At 34.0% G+C, this 25966-nt stretch overlaps 1 protein-coding gene across 1 annotated transcript in view; it reads left to right on the forward strand.

Annotated features, from left to right (window-relative positions):
• The window catches only part of LOC145285859 (cadherin-87A-like), a 212310-nt gene extending 187813 nt beyond the window's left edge, over nucleotides 1–24497 (forward strand). The window contains exons 36-40 of the mRNA XM_080134300.1: nucleotides 425–511; nucleotides 4052–4175; nucleotides 5754–5884; nucleotides 20275–20306; nucleotides 23884–24497. Coding sequence (XP_079990426.1) covers nucleotides 425–511; nucleotides 4052–4175; nucleotides 5754–5884; nucleotides 20275–20306; nucleotides 23884–23900 — 391 coding nt within the window. The 3' untranslated portion in view covers nucleotides 23901–24497. The remainder of the gene's footprint in view (nucleotides 1–424; nucleotides 512–4051; nucleotides 4176–5753; nucleotides 5885–20274; nucleotides 20307–23883) is intronic.
• The last annotated feature ends 1469 nt before the right edge of the window (nucleotides 24498–25966 follow it).

Below are 25966 nucleotides of genomic sequence, written 5' to 3' on the forward strand. Positions count from 1 at the left end.
CCAAAGTTAGTTTCAACGATTTGATTGAAGAGAGGGGTAAACCAAATTATTTTTCTTTTACAGTTTATTTTGAGATGTGTATGTTGTCTTCGCAGGCTCTATATAAATTTCTGGCCGGAAACGGATTACAAAGATTTCCCCAAATCTGTATATCCCCTGTATATCAAATTTCGAGTCTGTAGACTAAAAATTGACAGAGTTATTGCGTAGAGAAATATACAGACAGACAGACAGACATACACACAGGCACACATACACGGTCACTTATATATATATATATATATATATATATATATATATATATATATATATATATATATATGATGGAACATCTCTACAAATATTTCGTCGTATGTTTTTATTATGCTGCACAAAAATACATTATTTTTTTAATTTAATTTTATTCAACTTTTTTGCGTTACAGGAAATTGAATGAATTAAATAAAGGTCAATTCCGATCTACAGAAATTTACTATCATCAAGGACTGAAGGGAATTGAATCTTTTGACAAGTGCGTACAATATTTTTTCCAACTATTTTTATTTTGATGAATGAATATGACAGCGAAGGTCTTCCTCCACTGGAAAATTCGTTTTTATTTTAATATCGTCTCAGTTTGTCCAGGTATTTTGCTGAAACAGAAAATAGCTGGTTTCTTTGAATATTGCCTCCGTTTTTTCTCTTTTAAACCCGTTATTTATGTAATTGCAACAATTTTAAAAGTTGCTAAGGGCGTTTGTTCACATGATTTTAATCTTTTAGAAACAAATGTAGACAGGTGTGGGTGAAAAATTCGGGTTAGATGTGGTGGATAATATTAATCCCGGGCGACGCAGCCAAGACAAGACGGCTGAAGCAAGAGATGACACTTCGATTGTTCAGTGTAATGAAATGTGAAACATTACACAAAAAGAAAATCTTATTGAAATGGAATTGGTGTTTTAAACAATGAAATTCTTGCAGTTAAATATTTAAAACGAAAGTTGGAATTTTAGTTTAAGCAAAACAAAAGTTTATTTAGAATCAAAATCATGACGTAAAAAACAAGTCTTTCACATGTCTCAACCGTCTACTGTCCTTGTGTTGATTGTAAAGAAATAAGAATAAATAAATGATTGCTTGTTTACCATCACCATCATCACCGTCGTCTCGTCGTCATTATCATCATCACAGTTACTGTCATCATCATCATCATCATCATCATCATCATCATCATCATCATCATCATCGGCATCATCATCGGCATCATAACAATCATCATTAACATCGCCATAATCATCATCAACATCATTAGCATCATCATCATCGGCATCATCATCTTCGCCATCATCATCATCATCATCATCATCATCATCATCATCATCGGCATCATAGCAATCATCATCAACATCGCCATAATAATCATCATCATCATTAGCATCATCATCATCATCGGCATCATCATCTTCGCCATCATCATCATCATCATCATCATCATCACCATCATCGTCACCATCATCATCATCATCATCATCATCATCATCATCATCATCATCATCATCATCATCACCGCCATTATCACTGTTCAGCATACTCGCCATCATCGTTAGCATCGTTGTCGTCGTCATCATCACCATCATCAACATCATCAACATCGCCATTGTAACCATCGTCATCATCATCACCATCGCCATTGTAACCATCGTCATCCTCATCATCTTGGTTATAACCATCATCTCCACCATCATCATCATTATTATCATCATCTCCACTATCATCGCCATCATTATCATCGGGTTTTGATATCATCGTCATCAACAAAAAAGATATATCACTCTGTTTTTATATATTGGTGTGTTATTATTATTTTAATCACAGCGAAAAAAAACACCAATTTATTCAACACGCATGCTCACTGTTCGATAAATCTGATATGCTGGTTTTACAGCATCCGAAGTAAGATACTATCTCACTGCTGAAGATGAGCCAAGTAGCTAAACTGCTGTGGATTAACCGAGATGTTTAGGCGCATTTAAAATATAACATGTCCATTAATTCTGTCTGTAGAGATGCGAATACTTTCCTAAAAAGCAAGAAATCTTCTGAAATGTTAATTTGAAATCAAATTAAAATTAGTGACAATAAATAACAATAACAAAGCGTAACAAGTTATATAAAAAACCATTAGAAGATACACATGCACGTGTGCCACACACACACACACACACACACACACACACACACACACACACACACACACACATATATGTATATATATATACATATATGTATATATATATGTATATATATGTATATCTATATCTATATAAAAGTGAGAATGTGTGTGTGTGAAGACACTTCTCAACCTATATACTCAACGAATATTTGATCTATAAACTTGAAATTTGCCACACACACACACGCACACACACACACACACACACACACACATATATATATATATATATTGAAATATAACTAGAATTAAAATAAAATATAACTAGAAAGAAAGAATTAAAACATACGTGAATAGGAAGGTAAATAAGTAAAAATTAAAACGGCATTAATATGTAAGTAATAGTAAAAATAAGATAGGAATAATAGAAACCATTCATATATATATATATATATATATATATATATATATATATATATATATAAAGAAAAAGATGGAAAGGAGCGAAACGGAAAGTTTTTTAAAAAACGAGGAATGGGATAGAAATGGGAGATAAGAGACACGGAAATACAAAAAAAAAAAAAAAGATAAAATATATACGTATGATAAGAAGTAAGAAAAAAAAATCATTAAACAGAAAACAAAATAAAGGAAGGGAAATTTATAGAAAGTCCACAGTAAAGTCTTTAAAATATCGAGACTTTATAAAAGTCCAAGTAAAATCTCTAGAATGGTATCCTGGAGAGTAAAAAAAAAAAATGGCAACTGTTTAAAAATCGAAAAAGTTAATGTGAGTTGAGAGTGAAATCCCAGTAAAAATTCCCAAATAGAAGGACCTACAGAACAATTAAAAAACTGGTAACATGTCCTTCTTCTCAGGTCGGATACATATATGTCGAGATGAAATTGGAGCGCAAGAAAAATGATGTTGTATTTCTCAGGGGGAATACATTTAGAAGCTGAACAGATCAGGCATACAGAATCAAATGAGATTCCAATAAAAAATCCTATAGATATTTCTCAAAGGAAAATCCGGGTCGATCAGAATTACATTTGAACTCATAATCGATTGAAAATGGAGTTTATATAAAACTACAAATATCCAGACATCGGATATAAGTATATAAAAAGCTGGGTTGATCAAATTTATATTAAAAAAATTCAATCAATTGAAAATAGAGTTTATGTAATAATATATAAATATATTGAGTATGCCCAGGGCAATGAAAACAAAGTTTCCGGACACGGTTATGGACTTTAGTGTGATTTCAAGTAAAGGCCACATCGTGCCACCTCACATCTTCGAACTCGTCAACAGCAATGTATACCTGGATGTGCTAAAGAATATGGTGATCCCTTGGTGAACTCAGGTGGCCCCTGGCAGACCCTGGGTGTGGCAGTAGGACTCGACGCTGTCTACAAGTCCAAAGAGATCCAGGTTTGTCTTCAGAAGGAATGCTACGACTTTGTACCTTTCTCTCACTGCCCTTCCCCCTCCCCCGACCTGAACACACTGGACTACTTCGTCATACACCGAGAACATAACTAACATGGCCTCTCACAACACCAAGCCAGCCTGATCGCTGCCATCTGCCGAATATCCGCCGAGCTCTCGCCGGTGCTTATGAAAAAAGGCATGTTCCCAGTTCCGGACCAGTATCGAGGCAGTGATTGAAGCTGAAAGCGGCTACGTTGAATAGATGTCAGCTTTACTACATAATCAAGTTGGCTGAGTTGATTTTTTCAATAAAAGTTTAAAAATAAAAACTGTGGTGCTGTTTCCCTTGGAGCTACAAGTTTATCGTATCACCTTGTACGTCAATAAATGTTGTACATTAAAAACAATGATCATTTTTCAATCATCTATAACTCTTGCTAATCTTCTTTCTTTTGCAGGACTGACGTTTGTCTGATCGTCGAAAATCAGGACAAGATTCTGAGTCTCGAAGAAAACGAAGTCTTGTTAGAATCATATAAAGCGCAAGAGATTCTAAAGGAGTACGGCGTGCAATTAGCAGGAGTAAGTGGAAACGAAAAACAATCTATTCTCTTTTTACATTATAAATATGTTCCAGACTATTTTATTAGCTGCTCTACCAAGGCTTGAAAGTCTAGCCTACCCTACTATTTCACTTGTACTTAGGAATACCATGGCCTCCGTGTTAGATTAACAATGACTGTCAGTTTGCTAAGAGTTATCTGCTTTGCCCCATATTTTCAAAAAGATCAAATGTCTATAGGGAAAATATTTAGAGTTGTCTGCCCTTGGTTTCATTTTGTTTATTGTAAAATTCTATAGAGGACTACCTTCTTGTGTCGTTTTCCCTAATGTAAATAAAGCGATCGCCTCGTACGTATGTTAAGTAAAAATCATGTCCATGTGATTTTATTGAATATGTATTTCAATCTGGAGTATCAAGTCTATTTAAAACAAAGTACTTTTAATTTGATTGGTATTCAATTTCAATTGGTTACCGAAATCAGAATTTAACCAATCAGAAAAGGTTTCTTAACGAAACTGAGTACCGTATATTTTGGCGTATAAGGCGAACATCAGATAAGACGAGGTATAAAATCGAGCAAATTTTAATAAATTTATTATGTATCAGTTGTATAAGACGGCGGCCAAATCACGAAAACACGTTTGTTTAGCCAAGGCTAGAGATTGCAACACCTGGTATCTTATGAAATATTGTTTTTTAAAGATGATTTTTTAAACTTTAAAGGCCGTCTTATATGCCGAAATATACGAAAACCATCACTTTGTTCAAACTTGAGAGACAATGGATAGTGTCTGTAAGGGTCGCGGTGAATATGATTGTGAAGTAAGGGTTGCATAATTATCAACCAAACCTCTCTCGAGTTGGCACTTCTTAGTTCCAGTGGCAGAAATTCAGGACGACTGAAAACAATGCCAAGATAAGTGAAAATACATACAGCACCTAGTATTCCCAAATATTCACCCATTTTAGGACTTACCAACTTCAATGTTATTTAACTGATAATCTAACGTGAAAAGATATTATGCTGTATAATTATGGAATAAACAAGATATATTTATATCTTTTCATAAAAGTATAAATCACGAAAGTAATTTAATTAGTTTTTAATGTATATTTTGTAAACTTCTCAATAATAATACGTCCTAATATGGAGTACTGCTACCAAATCAGGCTGCATAAAGATACTGGTTGCCTGACCTAAAATTCACCAAACATTGATGTTATTGTTTTTTTCTTCCATTTCCCATTTGCAAAACTGAATCATGTTCGTCAAAATAAAAAAAACACAACAATTTTCCACAACAAAACAACCAAACCAAACACCATAAATATTTGAAGATATTAAGAACCAGAAAAGAGTTTACATACCGTAAAATAAAGCAACCAAATAACGTCTCCTCTCTTGTCTAGTCTTGAGATTGGATTTGTGATATCGAGAACAATTTTACATCCTATATATCTTTGATTCGGATTTGTGCACCTTTATTTGTGAAATTTAATTCAGATTATATATTTATGAATTCGATTCTTGTTGCTGTGAAATGTATGAAATTTCATGTTGAGTTTAAAAAAAATGCTTTTTGTTTTGTTTTCAGTCTTGTAATCCTGAAACTACTGTCAGTTATACAGAATGGTCAGTTCTTTGGTGGGTGTTGGTTGCCTTCGCCTTCTTTATATTTGTCTGCACTGTTATTCTTATCATTGCCACCTGCTTACTGTACAGAAGGTGAGTTAAATTAGTTCAATTATTAGAATACTTAGCGACTTATCTGGGTCAGATATTATGAAAGGAAAAATGAACCGTGGCCACGTTTAAATGATGTAATACATTTACTAGCAGGCCTCGTTTACCGGCGTTGCCCGGGAGAATTAAAATTGTTAACTAAAAAAATGTTAAGTATTCTTTTAACGAATACACGCTCTAAATTAATTTGTGTTTTTACATGTAAAAAAAAAAAAGAAATTTTATGAGATTTATTTCCGTGTTAATTCTTATTTGAGTCTCGTAAATTAAACTGTATTTATTTATTAAGCTATTAGTACTGACTTCCAATGCTTGCCATAGAATTGTTGTATTGTCGCTTTTATATAACTATCTCTATGTATGTCTAGTGTATATAAACTATACATGTTTCTGTAATAGATGCTCGTGTATCGTCTAGTAGTTAGAATTATAAGGACATCAACTTTTATTTTTATATAAGGTGTCTGTACGTGTCGATCTGTTACAAGTATATTTAATAGTCTTTCTGTGTGCGTGTGCGTGCGTGTGTGTGTGTTTTCACATATTCACGACAATAACGAATGGGACAATAACGGACAGTCTTTAACAATGACGAATAATACTCTTGTCTGCTTAACACTCGACAGATCACATATCTTATTCGTTATCTTCCTCTCCTCTGGCAGCAGCCACTTAAAAATGAAAGCATTTTCTTCCGAATGGAACACCCAAAATACCGAGTCATCATTTCCAGATCTTTATTTACAAATGTTCCACATCTCAGTGTTTGCAGCTCTTAATCTTTTCCCTTAATTTTCTTAATTATTCCATAGATGTTTCCATCAGATCACAGAGACAACTCCTGCCTGTTAACTAACCCAATAGCTAACTAACTCCCAACTCGTCTCTTTGATTTCCTGTTACAGACTAACTCCTAATTCTGATTTCTACTGGCTTACGTGTCTCTTACGTCATCCAGAGTGGACAATTTTGTTTGTCACACAAGCCACGTCGTTGTTTACTAAACCAAATTCCAAACATGCTTTGTTTATGCTTTTCCTCAATTTATAACATTTTTCCTTGAGCCAAAATTTCCCAGTTAAATATTTAAATCTAGCTGTTTTAGAGAAGAAACTATTAATAGGAGGTGTTCCAGCATCTAATGAGCTCTGCAGTGTAGGGGTGGGATTTTGCTGCTTGTCAAGTTAGTTAGTCGAGGTGTGTGTGTGCTGGGGGGGGTGAAACAGCCTTAACCGTATTTGGGTTTAACCAGCTTCCTCCTTCAGAAGAAGTTCCATGATAGTATGAAATTCACAAGCGGTTGCCAATCGCATGGATATCCACGTTAAGGGAGATGATGACGTTAGGTTTTTACAACTCTTGCAGGGAGGTGTCGACGTCCTCCTACATAGCGCCTTGAATGACCAAATTGGTCACCCAATTTAGTAATGACCAGGTTCAATGTTGCTTAACTTCGGTGATTTTTTAACTAACATTCTTTTCTTTTAAAATATTTTTCTGAATATCTTTTTAACCTAAATAATTTAACAATTAATCGTAATAAACGTTCTGGCCCTTGGTACTGCACGTCACAACATAACACAGATACTACGCTGTGAGCATAGTCAAAGTGCCAACAATATCGGTAATGTCATTTTATGCATGGTTTACAAAGCTGTTTATAGACTGTGTTTATTAACGGACGAAAAGCGTGAAATATGAATAATGAAATAAATGTTTAATAATTAGAAATCCTAAGAATATTGTTTTCAACAATAATATTGATTTTATCGCATTGTTTATTGACAAATTCACCATAAACATAAAATAAATATTACTTCAGTATATATAACGTTAAAATTCCGATGGAGTGTAATATGTTTTGTTCAGATTTCATTGTGATGAGCATGCGCGCAAGCACACGAGAGTTGTATGCCGATGTATGAGTCGGGCCTACCTGCGGCGAAAAGCGAACCCGTGACTCTTCCATTACAAATCAAAAGTCTCCCAATGAGCTACATTCATCCTATTCACAGCAACGATGGAGTTTTGCTGAATTGCTATAAAAAAACAAACCGAAAAGTCATTCAGGGGCAGTCAAAAAAGACTGACAGACCAGGCGTGGTACCCGGGTTGTGACGTTTCACCCAAGTTAAATTGTTTTTATTCAATGGAGGGGGAAACCTTTCTATACTGAGACGATTTTATTTTTACACTCTGTCAGAATGCCCCTTTTGGGGGAGATGGTTTTCTCCCACATTAAAACGACCTTGTGTCAGCTTTTGTTTTCGTGGGAAAACAAATAAATAACCAGTTGAAAAATTTGCTCTGTGTTACTGCGTTTGTGTCGTGGTGTGTCAATTCGACGGTGTTGTTCAGGATCGTGTCATATCGAATCGTTGGAAGTGTTCGGATTGCGTGGACGAACTTGTCCAGGACAGTGGTGTCATTTGGAATATAAATATATACATATATTTATATTTCTTTTCTTTTTTTTGGGGGGGGGGCATTCTCTCTTCCCTCGTGGGGCAATATTCATTAAATACAATATGAGGGTGTGGAGGCATCACTTACAAAAATTATCATCCGACTCCTTCCCTCACCAACACGCAATCGAAATATGAAATGGTAATGAAACAGTATAAGAAAATACTGAAACCAAATTTTTTGTTGTTTGTTTTCCGTGAAGGAGTCTGTATGCGTAATAATGGGATATGTACCCCCAACCCCCATCTGAAGTTCCTAGGCGCTATTTAATCAATAAATTCTTCCTTGGCATTTTCTAACAGAGCGCGAACGCGCGAATGGTAGCTGTATGCAAATGACCGAGTCGTGTGCGAGGTGACGTCACGACGAGGAAGGAAAAGAAAAGATCATAAAAGAATGTGTGCGCAGACCGATCATCATGTTAGAGAGAGAGAGAGAGAGAGAGAGAGAGAGAGAGAGAGAGAGAGAGAGAGAGAGAGAGGTTTTACACAGGTGGCCCGGGAGCATCAAGAAAAATACATCATTCTGGAAAGCACCTATAGATAAACGTTCTGTCATTCAAACGAAAGAAAAAAGTCAAGTTATACCTTCTGTTCCTTGCGACGGTGTCTACATGTCAACACGTCTATAACGTTACATTTTTCTAGGAACAAAGAGTAGTATCTGTTCTGATACTACCTATCGTCTGTTGTGTCCTTGATAGAAATCCTTCCAGACTAAAAACAATATTTATTATTTTTGTTTCAACCAGGAGTTCTCTTCCTATCGGGAGTTGGATATTTCGCACATTAAAAATCGACCTCGAAATTAATGAATATTACCCAGCTCTCCCACCTAAAATTCAAAATCTACTTTTTTGGCTATTTTAAAAACTTCTTAAAATGGGAAGGGGGGGTCTTTGCCAAATAATTCGTACTTTCGCGTGACAATTTACGAAACAAAAAAGCGCAAAACGAACACATGGTTATATATTCCATAGATATAGATATATATATAAAAGTGAAATTGTCTTTTTTTAATTTTACCTTTGTTAGTTTGAAGAGATCAAGGGTCCCCTTCATGGGGCTAACACTTGATTCTATTACAGTTTAAATTCATATCCGAGAGCTCTTTTAAGAATAGACACTGTACCCTTTATGGCTGCTATCTGTATATCCTTATAGCTTGGTTTTCCAGGATTGCTTCTAAGTATTTATGAAGGCTCTTTTTTATTAGGTCAGTCGCTCCTGTCACAACTGGTATAATATTTCTTTCTTTCAGAGACCATGTTGTTTTTAGATCATTTTTAGGTCCTGATATTTTGTTATCTTTTCCGTTCTACTCTATTAAGGCCAAAGTCGTTTGGAACTGTGACGTCGATAATGAGTGCAGTCCTTTCGGGCTTGTTCCATATTACTATATCTGGCTTGATGGCCTCGTCTTTTATGTACATGCCCGACTGTATGTCTTTGTCGTAGAACACTGTCACTTTTCCATTTGATGTTATCGGTAGTGGTTCATGTTTCCAGATGTTCGACAACCTATCCAGTTGCATCTCTCCACAGATCTTCCAATGTAAGTATCAACATACTTTGTTGTGGCGGGCAGTGTAATGACAATCGGCTAGAAGAATCTTGCATTCAGACATTAGGTGGCTTGGGTTTTCAACAGCTGAGTGACAGAATCTGCATTGGTCTGTTTTTTTTTTGTAGACCAGCCATTTTTTTAAATCCATTTGTGAGTAAGCCTTGGTCTTGTGCAACTATAATTAATCGTTCTCCATCAAGTGGAAATTTGTCACTTTTAAGCCACTGCCATGAAGCCTCCTTGTCAATGTAGTTTTGGTTCAGTTCTTCCATGAACCTGTCGGCTCTCTTATGTTGTTGCCATCCTTCTAGTCTTGTGTTCAGTTCCCTTTTTGTATACTCCTTTCTCTTCTTTCGGGCGATTAGGGTTGCTGGGTTGTCATATTCTTCTATTGTGTTGTCCAGTGTGTTACCACTGACATTTTCACTGAACTTTGTAGTTGACGTTTGCTGGGGCAAACATTTGGTGTGATGTTCATTCACCATTTTTATTTTTGGATCAGAAGAACATTTGACATATTGGCCTATGCTTACCATTGAAGCTCGGTATGCGTGGTTAATTTCAGTGAGGCCTAAACCACCTTCTTTCCGTGGTAAGTACAGTCTGTCCATGCACTGATGTTTATAAATGATTTTATGAAGGGCCAGCATTTTCCGAGTTTTTACATCAAGGCTATTGGTGCAGTTTTTTGGCCAATTGATTATGCCAAATCCATAAGAGACAACGGGTATTGCCAATTGATTGATGGCAGTGATTTTGTTTTTTGGTGATAGTTCTGATGAGAGAATTTTTTAAAGTCGCTTGAAGTATTCTCCCTGCACTTTTTCTCTCTTCTTTCCATGTTCAAGTGTCTCATTCTCCTCTACTCCCAGGTATTTATAGACAGCATCTTCTTCAAGGTCTTCAATAGAGCCATTGTCAAGATTAAGATGTTATGATGCTGTCTTTCTGCCCTTCATTATGGTGCACTTGGCGCATTTTTCGAATCCAAACTCCATGCAGATGTCCTCTGTATAATTTTTAACAATGTCGATCAGAGAGACAAGTTGTTTCTCGGATTCTGCATAGAGTTTCAAATCGTTCTCGGATTCTGCATAGAGTTCAAATCGTTTGCTCTTTTATTTTTTTCCTCCTACTGTCCATGCTGAGATTGTATCTAGCATTGAATCGGTTAAGTAGCTTAGTGGATCCATTGTGAGGCAGAAAAGGAGCGGTGAGAGGATGTCTCCCTGGAATATTCCTCGTTTGATCTTTATGTTTGGGGTCTGTATCCTTCCTTCCGTGTGCTGCAACGTAATTGATGTGCACCATCTGGCCATTTGTTTTGGAAGGAATCATGTAATATCAGTGTGCACATTGTACAGCTCCAAACAGCAAAGTATCCAAAAATGAGATATACTGTCAAAGGCCTTTTTGTAATCAATCCAGGCCATTGACGGATTTCTTTGTCTTCTTCTGCAGTCTTCTAATATGGTTCTGTTTACAAGCAGTTAGTCTTTTGTGCCTAGCTTTTTCCTTGTACATCCCCTCTGCTCACTTTCGAGGTAATCACCAGCAATCAGATGATCGCATGTTGCATCAGTGATTATGCCTGTTATGAGCTTGTAGGTTGTTGTAAGGCAGCAGATTGGTCTATATTTGCTAGCCATGTGGGTGTCTTCATTTTTGGGGATAAGTGATGTACTGCCTACAGTAAGCCACTCAGGCGGCTCTTCATCTCCACTGATGATTCTATTGAATACCTTGGCATAGTGATGATGAAGTGCGCTCAGTTTTTTCAGCCAGAAATTTGGTATTTGGTCTATTCCTGGGGTCTTGAAATTACTGCATTGAGCTACCTTCTTGCAGACAGCTTCCTTGGTAATTTTTAGAGCTGGCATCGTTTCTTTCTCCTTGTTCTCTTCTTTGATGGTATCTATCCAATTGCTTTCTTTATGTTCTTTAGTGTCTTCATAGAGTGGCCTCCAGAAGTTTTCAACTTCGTCTTGTGATGGTGGGGAGCTCAGATCTATTTCGTCTGTAACGAGGCTCCTGTAGACAATTCTTGGGTTTGTTGCAAAAAGTTTATTTATTCTTTTTGCTTCAGAGTTTTTTGTTTTGTTTTTATTTGTGCAGCTGAGGCTTTTCTTTCAGCCTGATGTTCTGGCATCTTAACTCTTAGCTGTGCTGAGGTTTGGCGGGAATAGTAGGTTGCCAACTTATTCACCTTCTTATTTAGCTTTTTGCCTGTGGTTTCACAGGATAGGAATGCATATATCTGGGCAGTTTCCTTTCGGAGTCTATCTATTTTCTGCTGGAGTTTTCGTTTCCAGGCTGGGTTATATGATTTAGCCTTCATGTTTCCTCTTTTACTATCTTGGTGTTTGGGTAAGAGTTTTAATTGAATAAACCATGCTGCCCCATATGTCGTATGATTTATTTCGCTCAATGGTGCGTTAATTGGAATAATTCTTTCTAGGGCATCGTTGACTTTTTAAAACAAGCACCTTGAAGGCTTTATTCATGCTAATTTTTACCAGTCTGGGCCGATCTTCAACAGCTAGACCTATTTCTATCCTGTTTGCCAGCTCTTCCTCTAGTTTCAACTGGTTCGCATCCAATATCACATGTTGAAGTGGGACATACTGTTGGCATGTCTGCCCATGTTTAATTTGTGTTGTGTCTATTGGGATTAGTGATTCCTGGGGAGATGTTGCATTATTTGATGGAGTGGCACGTCGGATATATTTCTGGTTTGTTTTTGGTAGACATCTAAGACTTGGACTTGTTGGCATTGTTTCAGGGAGCTGTGTCAGGTGAGAATTTGTTGTAGTGTCTTCTTGTTTGGTTTGGCAGATCTTGGGCATAGGGAGGGGATTGCTGATTGGGCAAATGTTGTTGTTTAACCATTTCATGGAATCTCTTTTTAGCTGGGATATTTGTTATATTGGACATAACTATTTGGCTATATAACATAACAAAGATAAGATCAATTCTTTGTTAAATATTTGTTAAATGTTCAAATACATCAAAAGTTGATAAGAGATCGAATTACTAATTGCAGAAAAATAACTTTTAAAAAGACAAAAAATTTGCAGTAACAGAAACTATTAAAAAAACTAAGAAAGCCTTGTTGAAAAGTAATACGTTGTAAATTACATTTTTGAAGTAGAAATTTAAAAAGATCTCTCGGTTGGAATGTATAGGACTGGGTAAATGTTAGTCATCTGATAGCAAAAACATGTAAATAAGTAAAACATAAAAAATGTCAATAAAACAAGCCTTACCTCAAATGTAAAGTTTGTTGATATTCTTGTTCTAAAAAAAAGCAACATTTAGTTCAACATACCATAATTCACATTTTACGATTAAGTAAAACATAAAATTGAAATAGTAATGTGTGTGGATATTATTGTTCTGAAAATCAGTTATGTAAACATATAAGAAAATGCTACATTCACGTGATGTGTGTAGAGAACTGTTTTGTCTAACACAATTCACATTTTACGATTAAGTAAAACAAAATTGGATTTCTGGCATGTTAACTTTTCTTTCTCAATCCCCTTCTTGTTTGGGCAGTGGTACCTAAAAATCTTTTGCCATTGCTTACAACTGTCTGTGAGTTTTTGGTATTTTATTTTTGCGTATTCCATTGACCAAATCAATGTCCATTTTCCCTTCCTATTCCTAATGGTTTGGGATAATTCAGCAGTGTTAGATTTGGTAAAATCAATCGCTGTTTCACTAAAAGCTTTCTTCTCAATTGCCTCTCTAACATCTTTTGGGAGATATTTATGTATTTGCGATACAATTGAAAGTAAGTTCTTAGTTATGGTTGTTGTTGTTGTTTTTTCTTTTGGTAAGGGTGAAGTTTTTATTTGAGCTTCGAATACTATGTTTTTTTCCTCCCCATTTCTCATACCTTGAGTATGCGAAACAGTGAAGAATAATTTTATTCTCCTCAAGAGACCACTTGACTTGGTTATAGTGACTTTTCTTAGTGGTTCTTGTTTGATCTTGCCGGATTCCAGGACTAGAATTTGACTGGTCTGGTGGAGTGTCCAGCTTAGTGGTTTCATTTGTGGGAACATCACAAGGAGAAGGTGCACCGTTATTTTCCTCATATGGCCCAGTGCTTAGCCATGCTGAGATGATCTTTTTTATCCTGGGCAACATCCTGCCAGTTTGATGATTTAGATTTATTTTTTATCTTCATTTAAATTCGAATATTTGGTCAGGGTTTACTTTAAATTAAACTTGAAAGTATCCTCATACAAGAGTCCCTGGTAAACCCCTGTACAGAGAGACCGAAGACACATTCAATTCTCCCCTTCTCCTCTTCTGTGTGTGTATGTGTGTGTACATTTACACACAAAATACTCTGTCAATTTTCAGTCTACAGACTCGAGATTTGACATACGAGGTAATGAGATTTAGAAACATCTTTTTAATTGTTTATCGGCCAGAAATTTGGCTGTGAAGAGGTCAAAGTTCAACGATTTGATCTTTGAAAACTCTACCAAACTCCTCCGCCAATTTTGGGTCTGAACATTTGAAATTTTAATAAAGTGTAATCAAACATAGAACACGTTTTTTAATAAGTTTTTAGCCGAAAATTTGGCTGTCAAGGAGTCAAAGTTCAAAAGATTTGACCATTGCGATCTCTAGCAAACTATTCAGCTAATTTTGGGTTTAAACATTTGAAATTTTATATAAAGGGTATTCAGATATGCAGCAAGTATTTTAATCAGTTTTGTGCGAAAATTTGGTTGCCAAGAGGTCAAAGTTGAAAGAGTTGATCTTTGCAGACTCTACCAAACTCCTCTGCCAATTTTGGGTCTAAGCACTTTAGATGTAGGTTACCTCGACATGAGTTAAAATCTTGAATATATATATGTATACATATGCAAATAAAGTTATGAAGATTACATAGGGTGCGAGCAAAGCCGGGCTGAACTGCTAGTTGGTTGGTTGGTTGTTTTTGTTTTACGGCATATCAACCCTTTTTGGGTTAATTAATGCCAAATCCAAAGATTTTGAAGAAAATCTTTTAATAGAATATATTTGTTGTTTTCAAATCAGTTTCTATTTAACCCATAGTTGGGACCCTAACAGGTACTACCACTCCGGGTCAGAGTGGACCTGGGAGCAATGGTAATTAAAGGCTGGCTCCATACTCCCCAAAGCCCGCAAGTGGGGCCGCACCACTGGATATAGTTTAAGGTATATCCAGGACGTGAACTGCTAGTATATATATATATATATATATATATATATATATATATATATATATATATATATATATATATATATATATATATATATATGAAACCAAGCCGGTACGTCGCGTCACCCAATAAGCCCTTCTTCAGTGCGTTGGTGGAATCGTCTTTGCTGCAATGTCCACAAGGCCGGATCTTCTGTGATCGTCTAGAGATTTCGTCTTCGGAGATACCTGGTGCTCGTTGACGGAAGCAGTTTCACAAGTAAAAAAAAATAATAATGAAAACATCAGCACATCAAAGAATTTTGAATAACAAAGACTCCGGAGATTGGGTTATATAGAATGTATTAAAAGAAAACAATAAAAGCAATATATACAAACATATGTACAGTTTGGAGTATGAGTTTGTAAACAAGCATTTAAACTTCTAAGTGGGGCTTCCAATTGCTGGAATTCACAAGTCTATTAACTTAACCCTTTTTAGTTATCGGGCAAGAGGCGGGGGGGGGGGGGAGAGAGGAGAGGTGAGGTGGCTTGACTCTCGGACTCGCTCTGTTTTGCTCCGACTTCTGTTCCTGAATCTGTTTTAATTCTTACTTTCTTGGTCTTTATATAGTAGAGCACTGGGCGGGACGGCAATTACCAATTCCTTCCCGACCAATCAGAATGCTCAATAACCAAATCGTCTGATTCTCTCTCATTGGATAATTTGACTGATGACCAAAAATTGGCCACCTCCCACAATCCAAGAATAATTCTAACTCCTCCCCGATCAATCAAAAACGCCCGATGGAAAATAACCAGTTTTCTCTCATTGGATAATTCGGAAACTGCGTAATACGCGATAACCGCGTAAGTAAGAAAACTGCGTCCAGAAAAAAATGCTTCGTGAATTCTGCCCTTAGATGTGACATTTGTCATTATCAAAGGAAATAAACAAATTATTATTCTGTTAACATCTCGACAAAATATGTTATTGAAAATTGTCGGGTGGCAAAAAAAAATCTCTTGATCTAAATTTAAAAACTGCGATTCGGCCTGAGAATGAAAACATTAGGAATATTATTTTGGGTTCAATTAATATTTTGGATTCAAATGGTTTTATCAGAGTCACACCAAATAATTTAATATTTGATTCAACAAACATTCTCTGAAGCCGACAAATGCGTGTGTGAAATTTTAATTCCAAAGAAATTATTTATCTTTGTTTTGATAACCAATGTAGTTTTTGGTTCAAAGCAAAAAGCATAATCTACCTTTTGGTTGTTTCTAGAATTTGTCAACGGTCGGCGCGTTCTTTGAGCCTGATTCATGTGTCTATGCGACTTTAGATCAGAGAAAAATATCAACAATCGAATCATGTTTTGAAGAAGAAAGGGAGAAAAAATACTTTGGCAGAATTGAAGCCAGCAAGGTTCTCTGGTAGTGCCCGGCACAAGATATTAACATTTATCTTTTAGTGAACCGGTATTGCCCGGGATAAAAAATTAACGTTAAATAAAAAGCGTCACATCGACCCTAATGGTCTGATGCTGCCTTTCTTTGGTGTTACAAAGAGAGAGAGAGAGAGAGAGAGAGAGAGAGAGAGAGAAAGAGAGAGAGAGAGAGAGAGAGAGAGAGAGAAAGAGAGAGAGAGAGAGTGAGAGAGAGAGTTGTTAAAAAAAGGGATGGTTATATATTTATAACAATGTCAGAAGCACGAATACTATAAAATGAAAATCAAGAAAAAATATTTAACAGGAAAATCTTAACCTGGAAAAAATGTAACGTTTCATAGTTTCCAATAAAGTGTCTGAACCTAAAAACGTATTCAGGTTTTGCTTTGTGTTTTCAATTTGCCGGCTTTATGGTCGAGCGAAATAAAGTTCCTAATTTGTACGGTAAGCTATAGGTGCATAAAATCACCGTCTGTTCAGAATGAACCGAAGAGATCTGGTAGATATTATATTTATTCGTTTTGGCTTCCATACTGGACACTGTGTAATATGTATTATTCTGTGTATAATTGTACGACTGAAATACATAACTGATCCTTATAAAAATATTCAAAAGTAAAAAAAAAACATTGAATTAACTAAGTTGTTGATAATCAATAAAAAGAGTGAGATATTATTTTATTCAATTAGGTAAACAAAATTATCATTGAAACAATAGATTTATTGTTGCGACAAATAGGAATTTTGTTTACTTAATTTGAAATTATATATAATATAAATAATTATATATAACTGTCTAACCAAAAGCGTAGTTTATCAGGCAACAATATTTGCGAAAGAAACCCCGAATAACAAGAAATATTACGTAGGCATGACTTCCTTAGATTTCAAAACCCGATACTATGACCACAAAACTACATTCAACAATAAAAAACACCGTATAAAAACAACACTAGCGAATAAATACGGGGAACTCAAAGAAAGCGGACATTCGCCGGTAGTCGAATGGAAAATAATAAGACAAGCTACCATGTGTAGGGACCTAGACGACCCATGTAGATTATGCTTTCATTAAAAATCTGCTATCCTGTACTTTAAAGAACCCCAACATCTATTAAACTGTAGAAGAGAAATAGCAAATAACTGTGTTCACAAGATAAAATTTACTCTAGGATAGCGATACAAAATAGTTTTAAAACTAACAAAAACAATAGAAAATAAACAAATAAATAAATTAAATAAACATGAATATACATAAACGATCACACATATATGTATATATATATATATATATATATATATATATATATATATATATATTTATATATAAACTAACAAAAAAAAAGCACTAACCTTGTTTTAAAACAGATTGTCCGATAAAATGCATACCCATTAGTTGATAGGAAGGCCGCGGTAGATACTAGAAAGCTGATTGGCTAACTAAAATCTCAATAGAAGAGGACCATATAAAAACGATAAACAACCACAGAATTCGCGCATAAGCCTGAAGAGTCCTAGAGTGGATGAAACTCGGAATATTCAGTGTAGCTTAATCGCCATGTATATTTTATAAATTACCAACTAACTAACTATATATATATATATATATATATATATATATATATATATATATATATATATATATATATATATGAGTCAATTTGAGTGTATGTGTGTGAGCGTTCCTTCCTCAATGATACCGAAACGGCTGAGCCTATTTTTTGCAAATTTCACACAAAGGAAATTTATATTACTGGCAGTATTCTTAGATATGTTTTGTACAGAAATTCATCCGATAAGTATCGAGAATTGAAAAAAATCCGATCTCAAAAATAGTCTTTCTTCTCTTATAGATAAAAAAAATTCTTACAGGGAATATTTTACGTTACACAGGTGCAACCTTTGCCGGTGTAACGTAAAATATTCCTCTGTAAAAATTCTTTTTATCTATAAGGGAAGAAAGACTACTTTTAGGATTGTCAAGCCCAAACATAAGCTGACGTCATATTGTAAACAAACACAGATGGAATTTGATGAACGACATGATTATTATTATTATTATTATTATTATTATTATTATTATTATTATTATTATTATTTTATTTATTCATTCATTTATTTATTTGCGAAATAGTCCACCGTAATTTATAATAGTCAATAGATGATTGATTCTATAATAAGATATACGCCATCTGCATGAATCAAAATATCATGTGTAAATGTAGTTTACGACCGGGCAACGTCCGGCGTCCAGCTAGTATATAGATAGATAATATATATATATATATATATATATATATATATATATATATATGTGTGTGTGTGTGTGTGTGTGTGTGTGTGAACGTTTCTTTTTGTATATATGTGTGTACGTGCGCATGTGTGTGCTCGCGCGAGTAGCCGCTAACTAACCCTTTCCAAACAATTAACAACAAATAAAAACTAAATAAACCGAATCATAGCCCCCCGCCTCCGAGCCTAAGCGAACACCCAACAGGTCAAGACATACTTATCAAGAAATCATCTCACCAACGGGACGCCAAAAACTTTAACATTAAGACTCAAATTTTAAAGTAACCCCCCTCCTCCCACCCCCACATATTCCCCTTCCCCCTCCATGTATCCCTATGCCCTCAGCCAAACCAGAAATTAACTTCCCAGACCCTCCCCCACAAGTTTTTAAACTCCAAAACTAAAACATTACCGACATACCAAGCACCCCTCCCACCTTTCCACCTAGCTCCCTTCCTCTTTTTCCCCCGCTCTTCTCGTGCCCCTTCCCTGTTCACTCTTTCATCCTATAACAACGAACATTTCTGTAAAAGTCTGAGGAAGCAACAGACGGCCAAAAAAAAAAAAACGGCCGGGTAGCTGAAACAATAATGTAACTTAACAGAAAGATACGGTAATAAAAAATAAAACGCATATTTGCTCTACAACAGTATTGAGCACTTTCTTCAGTTTTTATTAATTACCATTTCTACTATATATATATATATATATATATATATGTGTGTGTGTGTGTGTGTGTGTGTGTGTGTGTGTTTTCGGTTCCCACAAGGTATTTCTTTAACATGAGCAAGTGACTGGACAAGGATGGCTGCTTTGCTCACAATCGGTACTAATGGGAATTTCTATTATATACTTTTAGCGCAAATAGATCACAACGAGTAAGTAAAATAAAATAAATTGTTTCTGATTAATTTTCCATCTATAATCCTTTTAAAAGAATTCATGTCTCAATAGCAATGATAAACAAAAATACAATTGTATATAATTCGCATGTATGTATATAATAATTTGATCATAACATAAGCTGTCGGTTTGATGGGTGGCTCGTGCGATCCTCAGTTTGTCCTTGGGTACAGTGTCTGTAAGGCAAAATAAGGTAGTGGTGGGTCATTCTACAGAAGACGTAACAAAGTCTAGGAGTCTTAGGAAGGAGCACACATCAAAGGAGAAGGAGACGTAAACGATACTTGACATAAAGATAATTAAATTTTCATTACTTACGTAATTTGTTGCTTTAATTTAAATTTCTTTTATTGTCATATAAAAATGTTTGCCTATATTTTCAAAATGTATTTGTTCAAAAACTGTAAAATTTAGTTAAGTCATATTTTTTTTAGCAGAATACGTACACAAGCGTTGCTGATAAGTAACCGACAATTCTTACTTTTATTCTCTTTTTTTTTCTTCAGTCACAAAAAATTTATGGATTCGGAGAAGACAAGTGAGTATCAAATGGTTTCACGTTTATTTTACATTATATATATATGTATGTGTGTGTGTGTGTGTGTGCGTGTGTGTGCGTGTGTGTGTGTGTATAACAATAATTGATGAAAACAAAGGGATGTAGTGTTTACCTGATATATGCAATGGTAAACTTCAAACTAATATAAATAACAGTATTCATACATAGGAAATGTAATCCCAACCGAAACTCTAGAGGAGTTTCATTCAAGCTGAAATATTATGCGCGGTTTGTTTTAATATTAGCTTTTTACATATCTAATATTTTTTCACTTTTTTATTTGGCAATTTATAGCTAAAATAAATTGCGGTTTCACTTAATGCCTTAACTAGCAAATTCTAGCATTGCTACAAATATAATTTGCTGATTTCTTTATGTCCTCTGATAAGAAGAATATTGAGAATAGCATTCTTTGAAATTCCGCGGAATAAGGACTTTGTAAATTGTTTTTTGGAGTATTCAGTCGAACAATAAATTTTAATTGTAAAGTTCAACTTAGAGTTTTAATTTTCTTTCACTTATATATAATATATATTATATATATGTATATATATATATATATATATATATATGTATATATATATATATAATCATATGAGGTGCTTTCAATAAGTTTTCAGACTATTTTCGTATGGCCACTTTTATTGATAGTACACACATGAAACTCTAGTACCCTTCAAAGTAATCTCCTCCATCTGCAATGCACATGGTGTACCGTTCCAACAATTTTTGGAAGGCTCCATAGAAGTCCCCTTATGTGAGCGTATAACTGACCCTCGTTACAGCCTCGTTCATCTTCTCAATTGTCTCATAAAGACAGCATCAAATGCTTTCCTTGAGTTTAGGGAATAACCAAAGCTCAGAAGGAGCAAGGTCTAGACTATGAGGAGGGTGCGAAACTGTTTTGGTGCCCATCTTGGTTAAATAGTCTCATCTTCTCTAAACACTATTGGGACAAACTTTGCGTAAATCTTTCACATCTCCAGTTCCTCGAGAATAATTGTGTGTACAGTTTCCACACCGACATCAAACTGTGCACTTATTGTCTCTATAGCCACACGACGGTCCTTATTCATGAAATTAGCAATGACAACCGACAAGTAGACTCATTTTATTTATCTTACTACTCGCTTTCTAGTCATTGGCTACAAGTCACCTCCACCAAACCCAACAAAGTTGCCGAGTGCATGCAACCTTTAAGATCTGGCTGTTACGAGGAATGGTGCACCTCTTCCAAGTAATGTTATCTCAAATAACAGCATGAAGCTGGATAGTCCACCAGACTAGATGAATTCGTGTCTTGGAATCCAATAAGACCAGCAGACCACAAGAAAGACATACTATAACATACTTAAATTGTCTGTTGAGAAGAGGAACATTATGTTCTCAACTTTTTTGCTAACTCATTGATTGATAAAAAAGAACTATATAGATGTGTACATGTAGCTGTATATATATATATGTGTGAATATTTGTGTGTATATGTACGAAAATGTATGTGTGTGTATATGTGTATGCATGTATATGCTGTATTGTTACATCGTATATTTTGTATTCTTATATTTTTAAAAAATATTTTTATATGAATGTGTGTGTATGAAGAAATATAATAAATGTGTGCATCCACGCTTGTGTATTTGCGTATATGTATACTTTCGAAATACGTGTGTGTGTAAAAAACGGAAATATCTTTTTTTCCCTACTGGGTGGCCGTTTAGAATTGTTGACCGCCTTAAAAGTTGACCGTGGTAACTGACGCCAAATTGATGAACTTCTTAAGTATTTTATAATAGTACACCGGAGAATAGATACTTAATTTTAAGGTTATAAAAAGAATAAAAAAAAATTGTCCCCATGGAAGTGAAGATGAGATAAAACAAAAGCATGAGATAAATTGATGGATCGGCTGCATGCCCTTACTTATCCTCCCGTAGACCAACCTCCTACCCCCTATTCCAAATGAAATACTTCTCTATGTCCCCCTCTCTAATCTAAGATTCTATTTTTGTATGTTATATAAGAGAATGACTTTGTATCCTGAGTTGGAATTTCGAGGGAAATTCTTGGCTTGAAGACGTAGTCTCCCCAATAACTGGTAATTACAGAAGCATGTATACATATATGTATCCATCAATGTTTGTATAAAATAAATTTTATATATATATATATATATATATATATATATATATATATATATATATATATATGTATATATACATATATATATACATATATATATACATATATATATATATGTATGTATGTATGTATGTATGTATGTATGTATGTATGAATAAAATATCAATGCGAAAAATATATAAATGTGTATATCTTTTCTGTATTTATTTCCTGTGTTGACGTTTAGGAATACAAGAATGTTTCTTTCAAAAGCATATAATTTTCGACCGATCCTTCGGTCTTCCTCAGTGTGAATGATGGAAATTTGAGCGTATATATATATATATATATATATATATATATATATATATATATATATATATATATATATATAGTAGCAGCCAATAGCGATGTATAGTAATAAGAAGTAATTTTGTACATTTAAAAACAAAAATAGATTTAAGGCTCCTAAAAGTCATACTAGAATTGTCTGACACAGTACTTGGTAAAAATAAATTGTAACCTCTTTTGGAGGTTGAAGGTTCAATCCTGAATGCAGGTAATACTAAAATACAATTCCGAATTACTTATGGCTTCTACTCAGTCTATGGTCGACAGAACGAGAGCAAGCTACCTCCGTAGATTACATAATGGGTTCCGTTCGAAATTTGATGCAAAATAGTCCCCTAGTTCGACAAGATACACCTGAGAGTCGGAGGTTACATCTACCAAATCATTGTGAAAATAAAACTGAAGACATTAGTCCGAAGAATGCGAATTATTAACCCTTATTTAGAAAGTTCAAAAACATAATAACCCTACAAAGAGAGATTGCACCTAGTAATTCACTCCTGTTCGTCTGTCGTCTGTTCGTTTGTTCGCACTTTTCTCCATAAAAAACGCCTTGCATTTTTAAAAAAATTTTGCACAAACATTAGTCAGGGTGAAAGTAAATTATTGCCAGAATGGATTTTCCAGGATAACTCTGGTTGCCTACCTAGAGAGCTTTATAAAATAAATTTTTCCCCCAAATCGTTCATCCGTTCGTTTTTTTGCACTTTTCTCAATAACCACGTCTTTGATTTTTTTTTTGTTGAAATTTTGTACAAACATTAGTCACGGTAAAAGTAAATTTTTGCCAGAACAGATTTCCCGAGACAACTCTGATTGCCCACCTAAGGGAGCATTATAAGGTTAAAATTTACTCAAAATCGTTCATCCGTTCGGTTGTTCGCACTTTTCTCAATAACCAAGCCTTAGATTTTTTGAAATTTAGCACAAACATTAGTCATGATGAAAGTAAACTTTTCACTCGTGGAGGGGGACACAGCATGCTCGGCTTTGTTTCACTTGTATTTTATTTTTATTGTGTCTAATGTTATTTTCTGATGAGAAATCATTATTGTTTTTAAATTTTTTTCCTATTTTTTCATTTCAGATTTAATCAAGGATTAAAGACGCCAATGAAGAAACCATTTCTCAGCAAAATCCGTTCCAAATTAATTATTTTATTTTTTTATACTTTTTTATCGACTTTTCTACAATATTAACGTTAAGATAAACGAAAAAAAAAAAACTTTGTGTATGAATTCTCTATATCTCATTCTCCGGTTGTGCCAAAATTAGGGATGGAGACGCATGTATAATGGAACGCTTCAACTCCTCTAAAAATATAACTGAATTATTTTTTAATCTTCTTCTATTGAGTTTTCATTTTATATAAAGAAAAGAATTTTGAAAAAATTAACTAGTTCCATTTTTAGTGGCAGGGTAAGTTTGCTATGTCCCTTTAACATAAACTGATTCTCTCAGAGTTAATATTCGCGAAATATTTTTTATTACTTAAAGTTTTTGTTCTTTAATTAAAAAAAAAAACTTTCAATTGGTATAATGTATTGTACACTAATTTCTCGCATTACAAAAGCAATTTATTTGAAAAGACGATCAACCCTAACCCTAACCACTCGAACTTCTGAAAAGTACTTCTTCGTGTGTGTGTATATATATATATATATATATATATATATATATATATATATATATATATATATATGACTACTTCATCTAATCACATAAATTAATATACGAAAGTATAGTTTTATGTGTAAACTTTAAGTATTTACTTCAACAGTGTTCAATACATAGGCATCGCTAGGGAATAAGTTATAAAAATATATATGTCAATTAAGCTAAACAGAATATTCGGCGTTTAATTGACGCTAGGATTCGTCAGACTTTATATATATATATATATATATATATATATATATATATATATATATATATATATATATATATATATAAACAAAACGGTGCCTGATGTAGAAATTTGAAATACATGAAAGATAATGGTATTTTTTCTGGTTATTCAAATAAAAAAAATAATTAAAACGACGTAATATTTCTATTTTAAAATCTTAAACCTTTCATTTCAGCTGACCTAACATCATTCCTATCTATGCTAACGTTCTGTTAACAAGTGTTTTTAATTTCGAATATTTTCTATATCACGGTAACTAATCAGCAGTAAATTTCCGGTTGAAAGTAACGACATACTTCGCCGATTATAGCATATATAACTCAGGTCAGCTGAGAAATCACATGTATTGCTACACTTAAATGTAAGCAATATATATATATATATATATATATATATATATATATATATATATATATATATATATATATATTGAAAAAAGAAATCCAGCAGAGTGCTCAATTAAAAGGAAAATTCGAAATATAAGAGCGTATTTATATTTTGTATTTTGTGTACAGAAAGTTTTTAAATTAGACAAGTTATTGGTACCGTCAGTTTCAAGCCCGATAATTAGGACCTTTTCAGATATCCATATCAAGCTCCCTTCAGCCAATAGATGACGAGATGAGATGTGTATTGGCTGAAGAGAGCTTGATATGGATATCTAAAACGGTCCTAATTATCGGGCTTGAAACTGAGGGTACCAATGACTTGTCTCATCTAACAACTTTCTGTACACAAAATACAATATATATATATATATATATATATATATATATATATATTATATATATATATATATATATTAGTCTAGAGAAGCTTTGAGTAAAAAAAATGTAAAAAAAAATAAAATAAAGAATGCAGTTTAAACTCCCGGAAAATCTTTTTTAACCCAACGCAGACTTATCACCTACATAACCCAACTTTTAAAATGTTTATAATTACAAAAGAGAATTATATAAGAATTAAAAAAAAAATCTTAACTAAAATTGTTAAATAGAAATAGACTTACCACTTGCATAAGCCGATTTCTCAAAAGTCTTCAATTATAAAATAGAATTTAACTATATTAGAGTGAAAAAAGAAAAGAAAACCATAACTAAGATTTTGTAAATAGAAAACGGGAATCATCAGCTGATTACCATGTAGCTGTTTCGGAGATTCAGAAACAGGACATATATATATATATATATATATATATATATATATATATATATATAGATATAGATATAGATATATATATATATATATATATATATATATA

Source organism: Euprymna scolopes, chromosome 10, assembly GCF_053919585.1.
Source record: "Euprymna scolopes isolate OS-2025 chromosome 10, ASM5391958v1, whole genome shotgun sequence".
NCBI lineage: Eukaryota > Metazoa > Mollusca > Cephalopoda > Sepiida > Sepiolidae > Euprymna > Euprymna scolopes.